Here is a 17,017-nt window from a genome sequence, read left to right as displayed (position 1 = left end):
TATTTAAGGCTGCAAAGCTTAATATGCAACAGAAAAGACAGAGTTCAAGATATTCTGTATTCCCACAATGAGCATATTGATGGCTCTCAGGTTAAACCATAGAATTTTTTGCTTTCAATCCACAATATGTTAAGGCTGAACTTAACCGGCACTACATTAATGCTCTCTCAGTTCAAGATTATAGATGTAAAATCTGAACATCAGAAGAAAAAACAGGATATAAATCTATGCAGACTATGTAACAAAAAAACTCTCAAGTTATGGTTATTCTCAAAGGCTAATTCCCGTTTTTCTTTCCTCCCTCACTCGTGTACACCGAGTCCCTCAGAGTGAGGTCTGGAATCCCTCCTGCAAGAAATGCCATGTTTATTCCACTAGATATTGACCCTGTTGGGTTACAGCACGTTAAGAGCTGCAAACTGAGCCCCAGCTTGCTGCAGCACTGTTATGGTTTCAGCTCTTTCTAAGACTGCCAGTTTAAACTCTGCTACCATGTCCTTCTTTGCGGTCTTATAGCAAATACTTACATAGCCTGCAAATCACTGACATTTATAAAGAAACAAGACTTCAGGGCAAAACCATTTTTATTATAAACATATCCTGATAATTTTCTTAAACACTAAAGAGAAATTCTCATGGCAGTTACCTGAAAGCAGTCTTGATCCTGGCCTCTTATCACCAGTCTTAAATGTTGGGTCACAGATGTAGAGTCATTTCTTAGAGTTAACTTCTTCTGGCTGAAAAATATTGTTTATATTTTACAACAAATGTAAATTAACTGCATATATTTATTCATGGAAACAATGGAAATGGAACAGTCAATTTTTGAAGTTATTTCATGAAAACAAAATACCTCTTGATACAGAAATAACTTTCTAGCTAAAATATCCTGTATTTTTTAACATCTAGACCTTACAATATTATACACCATTACACATCAGTCCTCATATAGCAAAACAAACCGAAAATACGTATAAACACAGCTTTTCTAGAGTTCAAGTACTGCACTTAACAGCTTGAACTTTTAAAGCAAGTTGTGTTAATACAAAAATAAAACACAACACACTTTAAGACGCAGTTACAATTTATTATCCAGAGTTGCTTAGTTATGCAGAAACAGAGTCTTGTGAGTCTGGCCCAGATTCCCTGGAACAGTTATAAAGAACTAAATTAAGGACAACTTTTCCTTTTCACGTACTTTTCAACACAAAAGTACCACAGAAAGTTACAGCCACTTAGCAGTAACAGGTTGACCAAAAAGTACAATTTTTTCTCTCCTATATTTTTTCTGGCTTCTGGCACTCGGATCCTTCCTCAACAGAGGAAGGAAATCTCTACAGCAAGAAGGGTGAGTGTCTTTGCCGTTTTAACAAGTCAAAAAACAATCGCAGAAGGATGTGACAAGCCTTAAACCTGGTAAAAACATAAAAGAAGATGAAGGATCATGCAGTTAGAATCAAAGAGGAGGACAGAGAGAGCGCAAAACCTCTGCCCAGTTTTTAGTGGGAGACACTGTTTTGTATTCTGTTGGAACAAAAATTTTGAAAATAATTTCAGCTTCCTAAAATCAATTGTGAATCAAAACTATTTTTCAGGAGGAACAGAAAAAAAGAAGGTAGCAGCATACAGGGAAGAGAAAGTGTTTCCTAATCACCTAACAGCTGAAACTACTATGTTAGAAATAGACTATCTGAACAAAACAGAAAAATAGGAATATAGCCATCAGAAACAGTTCTTGGTTACAAACATGGGTCACTTTCAAACAATCGGGAACATTATTAGGTTACTCAAAAAGTTCAGTATCAAAACAAGAGTGGATTACTCCCTAAAGTAATACTTACTACAAAACCAGAGATCTGCAAAACTTGCAGCCTTTACATAGAAAAGAAGCAAAGTATATCTAAGCAATTATGTACAGTTTCACTAATCATGGAATACTGACGTTGTAAACTTGAAACTAAAAAAGTTCAGACACAGACTAGTCTGAAGGACAAGATAATAATAATTATGGATGCAATGGATTCTCCCTCACTAAAAGTTTTAGCATTGTAACACATTCAAATTCAAATAAATCAATTCAGGGAAGTTCAACAGCCTGTGCTATTCAGATGGTCAAATTACACTGCCAGACCAGTTTCTTCTAGTCTTAATGGATGAATTTAATAAAAACAAGCGTAGAGATTTGTCTCTAGCAAAAGATAGGGGTTGAAAGATCCAACAGAATTTTTCCAATCGACTTGATTGGAAAATATTTTTCCACTACATTTCTAGTTACATAACAAACTAATCTTACAGAATCAGATATTATTCTAACAATAACCAAAGAGCCCAGAAGAATTCAAAAAGCTCAAACAAGATTACAGTCTGTTTGCAAAAATTTCTTGCACAAAAAAATTAATTGTAATATACTGATTCTCTCACTTGAGTCACAAAACAGTTCAGTTCATCACCTGTGGATTATTAATGTGCCTAGGGACAGTAAGGAAGTTTTACTTCAAATAAGTGCAATATAAAACAACGTAACACAATATTTTACCTGAACAGCTGCCCAGTTTATACTTACACGGATGCTCCAATCGTTACTCCTCCCCAGGCAACGAACTGCTTGTTAGAGAGAATGGGGGGAATGTCCGAGCAGGAAGCAGCTGTAGACACAAGTCTGTTTGCCTCAGACACCACCTCACCTTTTATCACCACCTCATACTGAGGTCCAGACGGCAGCACAAGGATTTTCAAAATACTATAAAAATAAACAAATAAATTTAAATTCCACCATGGAAAAATAATAGCTGATGAAAGAAAACATAACCAAAAAAAAAAAAAAGAGAGATAAGCCTTTTTAAACTACCTTCTCAAGGCAAAAATACATTTTTTTTTTTCCTAATTTTATGATGAAGGTCAGCGTTAGGCATAGCAAAATTTAAATCCTTTGGTTTGCAAATATGCATGCCATATGTACCTCAAGCAATCTTCTGAAGTATTTCATCTGGAAACGGTTCAGATAAGTATTTCAGAGACTACAACTAGGCCAACTGTTTTTTGCCTATGCTAACTTCTGATTATTTTGACAAAAATAATTTTGGAGAGGAACGAATTCTGGTTGTCTCTATGTACAATAAAGAGACACCTTACAAAATACCTGTGAAACTTCAATGAAGTGTTACATGTGTGAGATACCCAGAAGCATCAAAATTAAACTCTGGGTTCTGTTAACAATGGTAGCATTCTAAGCCACAAAGCCAAGACTTTTTTCCTCTCTTTGTTTGCTGGGATTGCTGTCAGGAAGAACACTGAGCCCACAGACAAGGACCCAGCCACCTACAGCTGGCTTTTCCTGATACAGTCTCTACCCTACAGGACGCAAGCACAGTGCAGGTGACTGCTGCATTCTTCAGGCAGAGCAGAGAAAGAGATAAAGGAGAGCATCATGTGTACAGATTCAAATGATGAAGTGGAAATAAAGGGGCTAGTACAGGATAGGAAAGCTGAACATAAGTAGTAAAAAAACCAAAGAAATTAGACACACACACACAAATTTTGAAGAAAAAAAAGGAAGCAGACAGCACTTTATTTTTCCTAATGGAGACATAAGTCAGAGAAATAAAACAAAAGGCTAAAGTACATAGCAAAGGAAGTGGAGACTGGAAGTATCTGACCAACTACACAGAGAACGAGAGAAAAAACAATCAGAAAAACAAAGCAGAAGGGAAAAAAAAAAGTAGAGGGCAGGAATGAAATAAAGCTTTTAAAAAATAGGCTGCAGCATTTTCTGTAGCACAGACACCCTAAGAGCCAGGAAAGAAACTCAAGAATCTCTACTCTGTCATGAAATCCCTGTGACGCCTACTAACACAGCCCAGTGGGGAACATGAACTCTAGTTACTGCTTTAGTTAATTAGACTTTTGGCAGCGTTTTCAAGTGGACTGCAAAGTTTCCAACCCTGCTGAGTACCCAGAGGCTATAAAGCAACACAGTTAAACGTAAGACCACAGGAAAGAAAAGATTAATCACTTTGAGTGACTGTCCATTAGGATCACCTGTCATTAGCACAGAAGTTTTCACAGTTTAATGCACTGAGTAGGCCCAGTAAAGCTAGATAGTGAAGCTTAACATATTTTGGACAGCCTCCCTTGTTCATTCTTGCTCTATTAGTGCAGAAGCTGGAGAACATGTTCACTAAAGAGAAAAAGCTGCTCTGGAGAAAAGTCATTGCCAAAATCTCTTCCATGACACCAAAATGGCCACTTAAACCAACTCAGTCTATTCTGCAGAATGAAGATTGACAGGTGCTAATGTGCAAAAATATTAATACAAATGTTTATCTCTGCAAGAGTAACGTGTACATTAGTATTTACAGCCAAACTTTTATTTGATGATGGCATCCAAAATTAAGGAATACTTTCGATCCTGATCTGCACTTGAGTGTGCTGGTTGGGCTGAATCCCAGTAATTTTCCATGAGGTTAGTTTTCTTGTTGATAGTATGGTACTTTGTTTTGAATGTAGTTTGAGAACAACAAGATAGCAAGCTGGGATGGAGTTGATGTTTTCTTCCAGTAACTTTCAGTGTTTTGGACTTAGAAAGAAAGGAAGAATTCACTGATGTTGATACTTATTGATTGGGAAGCCAAGGTCATCCCTCACTTTCTCATGTTTTGCAAGTGAGTGAGTGTGTAATGCTGGGAGAAGCAGATCCAGGACAGCTGACTCAAGCTGGCCAACAGAAGTATTCTATACCATGAATGTCACATTCCATATCCAAGTGGGATGTTGTTGGGAACAGCCCTCTTTCCTCAGTGGCCACCATCTCTGAGGGGGTCCTGCTCCTGCTCCCAGTACTTTCATGTTCCCTGCTGTTGCTTTCTGCATCTTTATTGAGCTCACTGTGCTTGCAGCATCACCTGCTGGTGTTCATTGCTGGGAGCACACATTCTAGTGGCTAAGTATTTGCTTTTGTATCATTTTTAAACTTTTTTTTTTACTATTTTTTTACTAAATCTCTTTCTATCTTAACCCATGAGTCTTTCCTCATCTTTCCCCTCCTTCCCTCCAGAGAAGGAAAGGTTAAGTCTTGCTGTTTAGCTGCCAGCCCAGTGCAAAACAGCAACATTGAGTTTTTTCATATGGAAAATACAAATAACATGTCCCTGTCTCAGCCAAGTGAAGAAGAGGGAAGCAACTGGAAGGGCTGCTGAAGACAAGTATTTTAAAGCTTTGCTGTACTTCAGAAACAAGTACCATATAAAGCGCTTCAGGGACTTACTCCATTTATTTACACTAAAGAAGTCTCTGGTCATCTGGTGATCTGTGACAGGAAATACTAGCTACATACAGCAAAAGAGGCAGGGATAATACGGAACAGGTGAAGCCCAGCAAAAAAATCTACTCTCTAATGAATAAGGGCTCTCAAGTCAAAGTTTCTTTCCCCTGTGGGTAAAACTTCCAATTTGTTCATGACCTTAAGGTCAGAAGTAGCTCTGTTTAGCACAGGCAGCACAAAATCAGTTATGTTACCTTTCTGTAGTCACTATGGTTTTTGGCAAAAACAGGACAGTCACTTCTCGTTCTTCTCCAGGAAGAAGGAAAAGATCCTCGGGTTCAACAGCAAAGCAGCTGTTCTGATCTGATGTCTGAAGGTGGGCAAGGGGAAAAGGGAGGGTTGGTTACTTATTTTAAGGGAGTAAACATTTCCACAACATGTAATAAAATCTGGTTGTGCATCTGTTGTACATACAATTCAGACAAGTCAAATACACCTGGCAGCTTCAGAATTTTCCCATAACCCTGCACTAGTTACACTCTTCTAAAGTTGGACACTATAGTACAAGCACCCCTAACAAAGGCATTTCAAGACATGAGCTGCATACACAACACTGAAGGGGCCACAGAGAGATTTAAAGAATTTAACAGTAAGTATAACACAGGACTCATACACCACTAGTGAAGGTAACGTCACCGGTCTCAATGGTGGTACCAACCATTACTGCTATCAATTAGTATCCAATATCATCACATTCACGTTACATTCATGATACTAGTCATGCATCCTATTTCCATGGGCTCTGCTTGAGAAATGATGGGCTCACAATTTTTTTTTAATTAAATGTAAAAGGGGACTAACTGCTTCTTCTGTTGACATGAAATGCTCAGTTTGGGACAATGCTTTCCATGGATTCTCCAGAAAAATTAAAGCAAAGAGATCACATATCTGAAAAGAACTTGCTTCATACTTGTGCTGACAAGATGTCCACTGAAAACTAAAGATGTTTCCCAAGGCTAATTTTCCTTTTTGCTCTAAATGACCTTTACTCCACTAACTAACTAACATCTGCTGTGCAGCACAGGATTCACTACTTTTACATATTTGTTATACGCTTGTTAAAATCTATTTGTTAAAAAACATAAAAGTATGCTTGTTAAAACAAGTATAACTGAAGCTGAGTGACAAAACTCATACACTTTTTCCAACAATGTGAGCTAATCTCTGCTATCTTTCATTTTCTTTATGTAACTTGTAAGCCTTTTGTCAAACCACACAGCTGAGTTAGGATCCTAAGTCTCATCTCTAGTTTCAGTTCACGATTTCAAGAGGGAGAAGCCAACCTACCTTAATTTTCAAATATACACCAATGTTTCCAGCATTTTTCAACGGCAGCTGCTGTTTGGCTGTTGAACTCACACTAGTAGACAGATGTATTGTCTGGAAAAAGTAAAGAAGCGTGTACATATACATATATAATAAAACCAAACATCACAAAAGAAGTAGGCTAAGAGATGCAAACTATTATTAAAACACACTTTGTAAATACACGCAAACCTGTAAGTCCTTTGGAGCGTGTATCCTCGCTGTTCCAGCTCTTGCTCGGAGAGGAATACTTTTGATCACACTGCTGGGTCCCGGACTATCCACTTCCACATCAACTCTGGCCAAGAATTCATCTGCTGGACCCAAGGAATCTAGAAACAAAAGCAAGTCTGCTGTCAGCAAAGGTCATTCCTATGGATCCGTGTCTCACTTCAGCTACTGTCCAATCTTTACATACTAATGTTGTGCTGATATTAACAGAAGCTCCTCCCATCACCCTGGCAACACTTTTTTTTTCTTTAAAGTCTCACAGGTTCTTATTTAAGAGTTTCATCTTTCTGTCTAAAATGGCTGAAACTGTCCCTAAAGCAAACAACAACAAATCTTAACACACCAGCAAACTAGTTCATGTATGCACTACTTACTTTTTAGGAAGCCAGAAAAACTCAGATTTTTTCAAATCTGTTTTGCAACCAATACAATGTTTTCTTAAGTGATTACTTAATATCCTCAGCAAAAGGAGTAAAGCAAATTCACACATCTTGTAGCAGATAACCACTGTGTGATACTGCAGTAGAAATACCCCTGTTAACATCTAAAAGATTAAGACAAAATATTCTGCCTCCTTCAGTTACTAAAACTGAAAGTGATATCCAAAGTACTAGGACATACAAATCAACAGATGTAATGTTTAATTCCATGTTTGTAGCCTGTTCCTGTAATTCTAACACATACATTAAAAGTCAAATTTGTTTTAATTGAAATGAAATTGCTATACCTGAACTAGACACTTGTTTCTTAGGTGCATGGAACAGAACCCAAACCGTTAAAGCTTCAGGATCCTGAAAAAGAAATTGGTTGACTCATCTTACATGATGGAGAAAATTACTGAAAAACAAACAAATAAACAAAACAAAAACAAAACCACAACCTAGCAAGAAAACTATACCGTTCAAATAGGGAGACTCCCCAAAAAATCATTACTGTGAACTCCGACGTTCAGGATCATCATTTCAGCCAGCAAGTAACATGAAGAATCAGTCAAGTGCAAACTACTCACTTGCCCATCATAGCTTGCATGTATCACATGATTTAAAACTGATGGAGCTGCTGTCTGAGAAACTGCATCTGTTTGGAGCTCATTAGAAGGATTAACTGGTTCCTTTGAAAATGTGAAGCAACGCCAAGCTACTGCATTCTGTCAAAGAAATAAAGTATTTAAAGTATTAAATCTCCTATTGTCAATAACAAAACTGCTGAGAAATGCAAGGCAAGTAGTTTGGAAAAAAATAATCAAGGATTAGCCTGTAATTTCAGTTGCTATGTGATAGCCCAGCAAACCCTCTAAAAGTGAGGAACTCTTAGGCAGTAAATGGAGAGAAGCTGGAACTGGTTAGTATAAACCTTCTAGAAGTTCAGCTGTTCAAGACCAAACCTCAGTAGTCACCAAGATGACCCAAATCAATCTTAACATAAGGCCAGTCCTTTCTTGTCCCCCCACACAAGGAAACAAGACCAGCTCTTCTCACAGCACAGAACAGCAACCAGCCTGGCCAAAAAACCTGAAACCTGCATTGCCACAGAAAAGCAGAGAGGAGTATATTGTAGCCTATAGCACAGGCTGTTATTGTCCAGTGAGAGACAAAGCAGAGAGCGAAGAGTCCTGTTCCTGCTCAGGAAGAAAAATATGTTAAACTTGCTATGAAGCAAGTTTGGCTGCTTGTTTTAACAGTCAGCTGTTCGACTTGAACAGTGGAACACACGTCCAGCCTCTTAAAGGGAAGGTTCAGCTAACAACCCTTTTGCTATCTGCTGCCCTATGCTCTCAAATTAGGCCATACAGAAGCAGCAGTTCACGGCTGGGTTGTGAGAAATGAAACACAAACACAAAACCCTTCCCACAAGCACAGAAATAAAACACCCACACACCTATCCCAGAAGCGTTTTTGTTAATAACATCATAGCTGACTCACATTTTATTTCCTGATTAACCAAAGATTTCGTGGGAATCTTACACCTAGTGTCCAAGGTATGCTTCTTAAGGACAAAACCCGAAGTGTTTTGTTATTAACATTCAGTATTACAAGAAGTTAACTTTCATATATGGGAAGTTTACTGTACTTACTGCATTAATAATAAGTCTAATGGGCACAAAAGCATGTGTTTTGTTGATAAGTTTTAGCGGAAGAGCCTTCCAACTGCCAGAAGTCAAGTCACCAAAATCCAGATAATCTCTTTTTCCTGTATCCACCTGGTTTTAAGGGAAAAACAGAACTTATAAGGAAGAGAAACCTCCAAAACACACTACTATACAAAACATCACAGAAGTAAGTTGTTCACCTATTCTATCCTGCGAATGTCACACCTGTATATAATACACACCTCCTACCAGGGGTAGGAGTTGTCTAAGAAAAATGTTTCCTTTGATATCACAAGGAGTTGTATCCAATTGGCTTTCTCCCACATATTTTGCCTCAATCAACTAATCCAATCTTAGTGCAATATTTACCCACCAAAATCCCGTGCACAATCAAATTACTTCACCTAATTTAAACTATCATTATTGCTAGCAAGTCAGTAATGTCAGTTTTAGATAAAATGTCATTTTAGCAAGTTAAACGTCAGGAAAAAAAACACTAGTTAATTTTTCAATAGTATAACAATACTCAAGCGTTGTGATCTGCAGCAAAATACAGCTTTTTTTGGTATTTTTTCCAGTCTCAGAAATATAACAAGATATGCAGAGATTTAGTGCAGGGTTTAATTTTAAATTAAATATGAAGCAAGACTGAATGAACTATACCATAAAGAATGATGGATTTTTGCTAAACTATATATTTAAAAAATGCATTAAAATTAAAATTTGTGGAAGAAGCATAAAAAGATTATCCATTCATATGTATTCGAATATAATATAACTACTTTAAAACATACACTTAGCCCAAAGCAGGTTAACAGATCACATTAAAATGAACAAAAAATTGTTAGCTGTAGTTCATCACTGAAAATTTGAATTTGTCAGTGAGGTCACAGGTTTACATGTAATTTGTTCCAGCATCTCCAAAAGTACCATTAAGCCCATTTCTGCCTGACCACGGCCTTTCATTTAGGACTACATAAAACCAGATTTCATTCTTCCTGTCACACTCTCTCCCACGTAGTTGTTCTTCGTTATAACACATAGGACAATTAGTTTTATACATCCAAATTGATTTTTAATTAGTCCAAAATAAGAAAATATTCTCTGTAATAATAAATGAGCTGAAAGTAGTAACCAACCAAGACAAGGCCTACTTGACATTAAAAATTGAGAAACCCTTACAACTGGAAAGAAATGTTTTCTGTTATATTTTAATGCTCAATCGTATCCAACATAGCAGATACTTAAAAAGCATTAGACATTTAAGAACTCATCCATTCTTCTAATAATGAAAAAGTAATACTTTTTAATGTATTCTTTTCTGACAGTTGCATAATAATTCTTTATTTCCAGCTAGGTACTTTTCCACAACTAAAACATCCCAGATATTATCTTATATTCTCTCCTCACTCCAAATATGAGAAATTCCAGGTTCCTTTGAGGAACAAACTTTAATTCCTGTTCTTTGCTAGTGTGATTAAACTATTCATAGAATTAAAAAAAAATACCACATAACTTCCCCCACATCCCCAATAAGTAGTTACTTACTTCTAAATCAGGATTTTCAGCAACTGCTGTCAGAACTACCCTACTCGCCAAAGCTTCTGCCTGAACAATTGTCTCGGCATCTGCAGAAACTGGCCAAGATGAAACATTGAGAATATACTGGAAGATCCCTGAATGACAAGGTAAGAAAAGTATTTTCAGATCGTTGGTAGAATAGGATCCTACGATGGTTTTGTTCTTGAAAACCAGGCATTGGTATTTCACAGGATCCACCTGAAAAACAAAATCTCTGTCATTTTCAGCAGACTTCTTGCCAGAGGACAGCTTCTTTCAAAATACCACATTTAACTGGCATCACTGCTCAGCACAGAAATTTTGTATATTATTGCATCTTTATATTCATGTCCCACTCCCATTTCACTCAACTATGAGCATTTTCTTCTAACTTAAGAAGTTAGACAAGTCAGCCCAAAAGTTGCTGGACTTCCTTTCCAGCATCTAGTGAAAGATTAACACTAGGAATATAGTATTTATTACATTTGAAAATTAATTCGTAAGTAAAATCCTAATTTTGAGAAAGAACGTCAGTACAAGAAATAAAGTTCATTCTACTTGGTGCCTTCTGCCATCAATGATGAAAAGAAGGTGTATGAGGGAGGCTTAATAGAAATGTTAGTGGATAGAGGTCACCAGTAAATCCCAGTGCAGATGCTTTAAAGTTTATGTTGAACTTATTAATAGATAATCTTCATGCAGGAGAGACAGCGTATCTCAGAATTAACTTTACTGAAAAAGTATTTTTTTAATTATATTGTGCAGCAAACAAACTAAATGCATATATTTATTCACAGAAACAACTGTAAATGGGACTGTCAACTGCCAAGTAACTTAATGAAAAAAGCACCTCCTGGTACAATAGAATCTCAGGTTTGAAGAGCTGCATAACAGCCTTATGACACTGAGTAACTGGAAAAATATATAAGAAATCTTAACTCTCATATATACATGTATGTATGTACACAAACACAGAATCATGCTTTGGTGTTTTTAAAGAGGAAATATTCAGGGAAAACGAGCAAAACCAGAAGTCATGCTCCTGGAAGGACACGTGCTACATCTGCTGGAAAAAATATACGCAAGGGGGAAATAAGAATTTATAAAACTTACAAACAACAATATATTGTCTGTCATTTTTCAGTAAAAAGGACCATCAAACAAAAGCAGCAAGAACCAGATTTAAAAAAGGAAAAAAAGCAGTAGTGCATAGACTCCACAATTGAACTGAGCTGCCAACATCACTACAGAATTTCAAAAGATTTATTAAATAAAGAGCAGACCACCAAAAACTAATAAGAACAGAAACAACACCTAGCTCAGAAGTTCCCAAACATCAAATTGCTAGAAGCTCAGAATATCCTATGCTTGTTCTGTTGTTATATTCCTTTCTACCAAGAGTATTTATCAGTAAAGAAAATTAAATTATACTAATAGACCTTTAGTCTAACTCTGTCTCCTGTTCTTTAGATCGTTTACCTCTGGAACTACTACTTTGCTGACAGAGTAGACAGAAATTAACAAAACTGAAGTGCAAGGTGCCCAAGGTGCAAGGTGGCCTACAAGCCACATATAACCTGGAGAACAACCCATCCAGCTTGAAGCTTCCTCCAAATATTTCTTCTTCTCTGTCACACAAGATCTCCCTAATTTCATAAAAACTGGGAGCAAACTCTACAAAACGTTTCAGCAGTAAGAGTCCCCAGCATGGATATTTTCTTTCCTAGGGCTGAATTTTCTTGCATACAAAGGTGGGAATGAACAAGCAGTAAACTCACACCTACCACAATTTACACAAGCAAAACAATTCTGCAAGTTAATTTCCTCATGTGGCATTTATCTCCACTATTCCTGCCCCAGGTGGCCTGGCTGAAAGAAGGTAGCACTGGTTTTGTGCATATTAACTATAAAACAGGAAAAATCCATACAGATCTGTACAGAGGGCTCTAATTTTACATATGACATCTGATAAGATTACAGCATTATGCCTATAACTTCATTAAAAAAAACCCAAACTCTTACCTTTACCCCATTCACTGAAACACTGAGTATTCCAATGCTGACCTGCAACCACCGTTCAGTTGGATTAAAAATGCCAAGAACTGTCTGTGATGCAATTCCCACACAACAGGCATTAGGGAACTTCAATTCCTCTGGTACTTTTATATGTCCTTTGGAAGAAAATACAATTTTGTTAGTACCAGGTACCCAGAAGCAAATCAGCACTCAGACTGTCATCACATAAAGTTCATAAACTCACTAAACAAATTCTTTGTTATGAAAACAAAATGTTCGGCTCCTACAGTTTTCATAAGAATATTTTCCACAAGACTGATAATCGGAATTTCAAGCAACACTTTATAATTTGCTTCTTGCTTGGAGTTCTAGTGTCACGAACAAAAACACTCACGGAAGTAGCATATCCCATGCAGACACTAACCCACAAGTATATGTATTTATGGATAGATATACATACTATGTATAATATAGAAAATATACTCAGTGTTCACAGTTTAAACAGTACCAGTCCCACTCAGAAAATATGAATATCAGTATTACATCAACTTTAGAACATTTACACTGACCAAAAAGGAATATTTTTTTTTTTTTTAACCAGAGTATAACTCTTCCTCGAAAAGTTTTTCAGGGAATTTTTGCTCCAGAAAGTACTGAGTACTCCTAGAGCAGATTTTTGCTGTGGAAAATAAAAAGAAATCCTGCTTCAAATATTTTACTTCCAGGAAGTCCTTCTAAAATATCCAAAACAACTCTTTCAGCATAATTGCAACATTATAATGGCAACCCAAAACTCAAATGGAGATCTCTGGCACACCGAGGATCAATCTTCATTACGTCTAGAAACGCACTAATGAGTACTCATGTCAAATTAAAAATTTGACTTCTCGGTTAGACACATGATCACCTGAAGTAGTTTTAGTTATTTGAGCAACAAGCTTTAAAATAAAGCCATACGCTCTTATTCCCCTCCAAAAAATAATATCTAGCACAAGTATGGAGGTGAAAATATAAAGTAAGACTAGCATCACTGGAAATTCAGTTCAAAAACTCAAGTTCACCAAAAATGAAGTTTAGACTATATAAATATTCAGAGTTCAAAAAGAACATAGAAATTATGTGTATTAAAATTCAGGCAAAGAATGAGATTGTTCAAATTTCACTACTTTAAAATGCACTAACAAGATCAATGATTTACAACAAGTAATAAACAGAAAATAACCTATATACTGTCAGAAATTCAAACATTAAACCCCACTAGCCAGTCATTTCATCTGAAAGAACTGGTCAGAAAAAGTATAGGAAAACAAAAACAAACAAGCCACAACTAATGAGAGCATAGGTTTAAAAAAGTCTTTAAAGTGAAGCACTAATTTGCTAAGCCAAGATACAGAGACAAAGCAGAAAGTATGGAAGACACTTGGCAGCTTGTCTTTCCCCTTCATAATCAGAAAATGGCTTAAGCCCTCCACTTTCCTTCTCAAATTTCTCAGCTTAACTGACTGCTAATACTAATACCAAGTTAAGCTAGAGACAGAAATTTCAGAATTCTGAAACTGAATTTCCAGAGCACGACTTCTCTTGCCTAGCATGAACTACAGCTAGGATTTCCTTCCTCCTATGAAAGACAGTGTCAGATCCTTTAAACAAACACAAAACTATCAAATGCTGAAGCACAATACTGAATTTCTTCTAGATCATGAAAAATTTCTTTTAAGACTATCAATAGGACCATAAGAATAGACACTGAATTCCAAGAACATCATTAAATAAGGAAAATTACCAATTCCACTTTTTAAAATAGCAAAGCTTGCATAAAGAATAACTGTGGTTACACTTAGTAGTCAATTTTATTCACTGTATCTTAGCATCAACATTATCACCATTCTTGTCCACAGCTGTATTTTAAACACACTCAAAAACACACTTACCAATACCAGGTGACTTTAACAACTCCCACTCACTTCTACCAGCTCCAAGAGGTTGTCCAGTACATGATTTTATATTTAAGATATTCTCATTCCAGGAAGCAGAATGTGGCTTACAAAGTGAAGCTGCACCCAAAGAGCCAGGACCAATATTTGGACCTATAGGAATTCCTGCTGTAAGTGGATTCTCAACATGTCCTGCTGGGATCCCTGAGCAAGGAAGCCCTGCTGGAAGACCAAAACCTGCCGAGCTGCAGCCATGAAAGCGAGACAAAACTGTATTTCCACTCGATGGTATATTTCCCACATGCTGTTGTGCAAACGGAGCTGTTGCAAGAGAAGGTCCTGTAAGCAGTGTGGGAACAGAAGAAGAAAATGCTTGACTGTCAGAGGTAGTGACATGGGATTTAAAGCTTGAAATGAAAACATATTGTTCACCATGGGCATTTTGATTGAATGGCATATAAGTGTTTAATCCAGGAATAACAGGTAGTATATTTAAGGCTGGTAATTCTTGTCTCTGTGCTGTGTGTGTTTGTTCCTGCCACACTTCTTGTGCATCAACTTTAAGGGAAAGTGGCTGAAGGATGCAGAACTTACTTGGTAAAGCTGATTTAAGGTGGTCTAGCTCTTCACAATTTGCTGCCACATTAGAAGGAACAGATGCAAGGTGCTTTCCATTCTTTGGAAAGCCTTCTTTGGACAGTTCTTGACCCAGTACATCATCAAGATTTCTTTTAAGACCAGCAAATTCATTTTCTTCTGATTTCTGGTCAATACTAGGCAGTGCTTCTTTTCTCTTTCTTTGACATAAGTGGTCTTCCAGATTTTCATTTTTATGTTCCTGCGAAGGAGTTGGGCTGGCTCGAATTATTGTTGTGCTTAGTTCACTAGCATCTTCATCCTAGTACACAAATACAATATGCAGTTTTACAAATTTTAGAAAAGCAAACAGGGTACATAAAATGAGACAGAGCTTAATACTGGTACTGCCATCCAAAAGAAACAATCCAGTTTGTCAAGTCTTGTCTGAAGTTTGGCTTTTGTAACATCTGTGGCTCTTGACCTTGAAATAGAAAACCTGCAACTTCAACCTGTTTGCTATCTAGAGTCACATTCTAGACAGGTGTCCTTAGTCTGTTTGGGATGGAGTTAGTTTTCCTCTAAGCAGCCTCTGTGGTGCTGCATTTTTAAATTTGCGAACAAAACAATGTTGATGACCCACCAGTGTTCTAGCTATCACTGAGCAGTGCTTGCACAGTGTCAAGGTCACCTCTGTTTCTCACTCTGCCACTCCAGCCAGTAGTCTGGGGGTGGGCAAGAAGAAGGAGGGGACAGTGAGGACAGCCTACCCCAACTGACCAAATTGAGAATCCACACCATGTAATAAAACCAGCAATAAAACTGGGGAGGAATTTTTCCAAAGTAGCTTTTGCTTCAAGACTGGCTGGGCATTGGTCTGCTGGTAGCAAGTGATTGCCTTTGCATCATTTTTCCCCCTCCCCCTTCACTTATTAAACCATCTTTATCTCAACCCACAAGTCACCCACTCCACCTTTTTGCCCTTCCAATTGCCTGCTCCAATCCCCTGTGCCACCAGCTGAGGTCAAGCCATTACCACGCTAGGCATTGATAGTAAAAGAATGCTCTGCTCTCTGAAGTTACCATTGACTAAAAGTTTCCATAGGGCCAAAAATGTCTGGCTTCCTACGATTTGTAGAAGACCATTCTGTGGAAAAGTAACTGTACTATTAAAAAACAAACAAATAAACCACTCACACAGAAACACCAAACCACACAAACGGAGCAGACTTTTAAACTCACTGACAGGTTCACAAACATTATTCTAAAAAACAGAGACCTGCAGTGTGTTGTCTTATTTACTGTATTTGGATCCAATACCAGGAAGATTTTCACATTTAAAAATGCATTAATCAATCCTAAATAGCAGCATCCTAGTGCAGTCTAGATAATTTCCCTCCTTATTCTTTACAATGTCTTTGAACTCCAAGATGCTTATTTAGGTCTAAGTTTCATGTAACAAGAAATGAGAATCCCTCAAGTATGAATAGTCCACTAACGAAAAGCTGATGTCATTAGGTATCAAATCTGTACTTCGGGTTTTTAGTAAAAGCCAAGGACCTAGAAGCAGTAAGTTACAGTGACATCATAGCAGATTTTTGGAGGAAAAAGAAACCAACAACAACACAACTGAATGGCCCTGAACCAAATCTCTAATCAAAAAGGATTAATTTGAAATGCATGAAAATGCACTGACAAACACTTTCTTCGTACATTCACACAAAAAAATAATCAAAGCCCAGAAACCTTCCATTTTGGGAGGCATGCACAGTGTAGGTGGAATGAGCACACACAATGTGTTTCAAGGACTTTCCTACTGGGTTAACTGTCAAAAGCAGAATTGATTACACTTTGTAATGCACTGTTCATGGCTACTAACAGGAGCACCTACACTAATCAGTGGAGGAGGACTGACCATGGGAGAACCACCCTCCCACAAGTGGCATCACACTTGGTAGACTTCACAATACAGTGGATGGAACTCCA

The 17,017-nt window shown here is 37.3% G+C and overlaps 1 protein-coding gene across 1 annotated transcript in view; it reads right to left on the bottom strand.

The window, feature by feature from the left end:
• Nucleotides 1–17,017, bottom strand: part of CEP192 (centrosomal protein 192) — an 82,875-nt gene that overhangs the window by 29,388 nt on the left and 36,470 nt on the right. The window contains exons 29-39 of the mRNA XM_071805501.1: nt 14,453–15,353; nt 12,528–12,676; nt 10,494–10,724; nt 8,931–9,056; nt 7,866–8,003; nt 7,584–7,647; nt 6,818–6,957; nt 6,608–6,700; nt 5,515–5,630; nt 2,564–2,740; nt 647–737 (exon numbers count right to left, since the gene is read on the bottom strand). Of these exons, the coding sequence (XP_071661602.1) occupies nt 647–737; nt 2,564–2,740; nt 5,515–5,630; nt 6,608–6,700; nt 6,818–6,957; nt 7,584–7,647; nt 7,866–8,003; nt 8,931–9,056; nt 10,494–10,724; nt 12,528–12,676; nt 14,453–15,353 (2,226 nt within the window). The remainder of the gene's footprint in view (nt 1–646; nt 738–2,563; nt 2,741–5,514; nt 5,631–6,607; nt 6,701–6,817; nt 6,958–7,583; nt 7,648–7,865; nt 8,004–8,930; nt 9,057–10,493; nt 10,725–12,527; nt 12,677–14,452; nt 15,354–17,017) is intronic.

Source organism: Patagioenas fasciata, chromosome 2 (assembly GCF_037038585.1).
Source record: "Patagioenas fasciata isolate bPatFas1 chromosome 2, bPatFas1.hap1, whole genome shotgun sequence".
Lineage (NCBI taxonomy): Eukaryota > Metazoa > Chordata > Aves > Columbiformes > Columbidae > Patagioenas > Patagioenas fasciata.
Note: the sequence above shows the minus strand (reverse complement) of the source record. Positions and strands in the feature narration are given on the sequence as shown.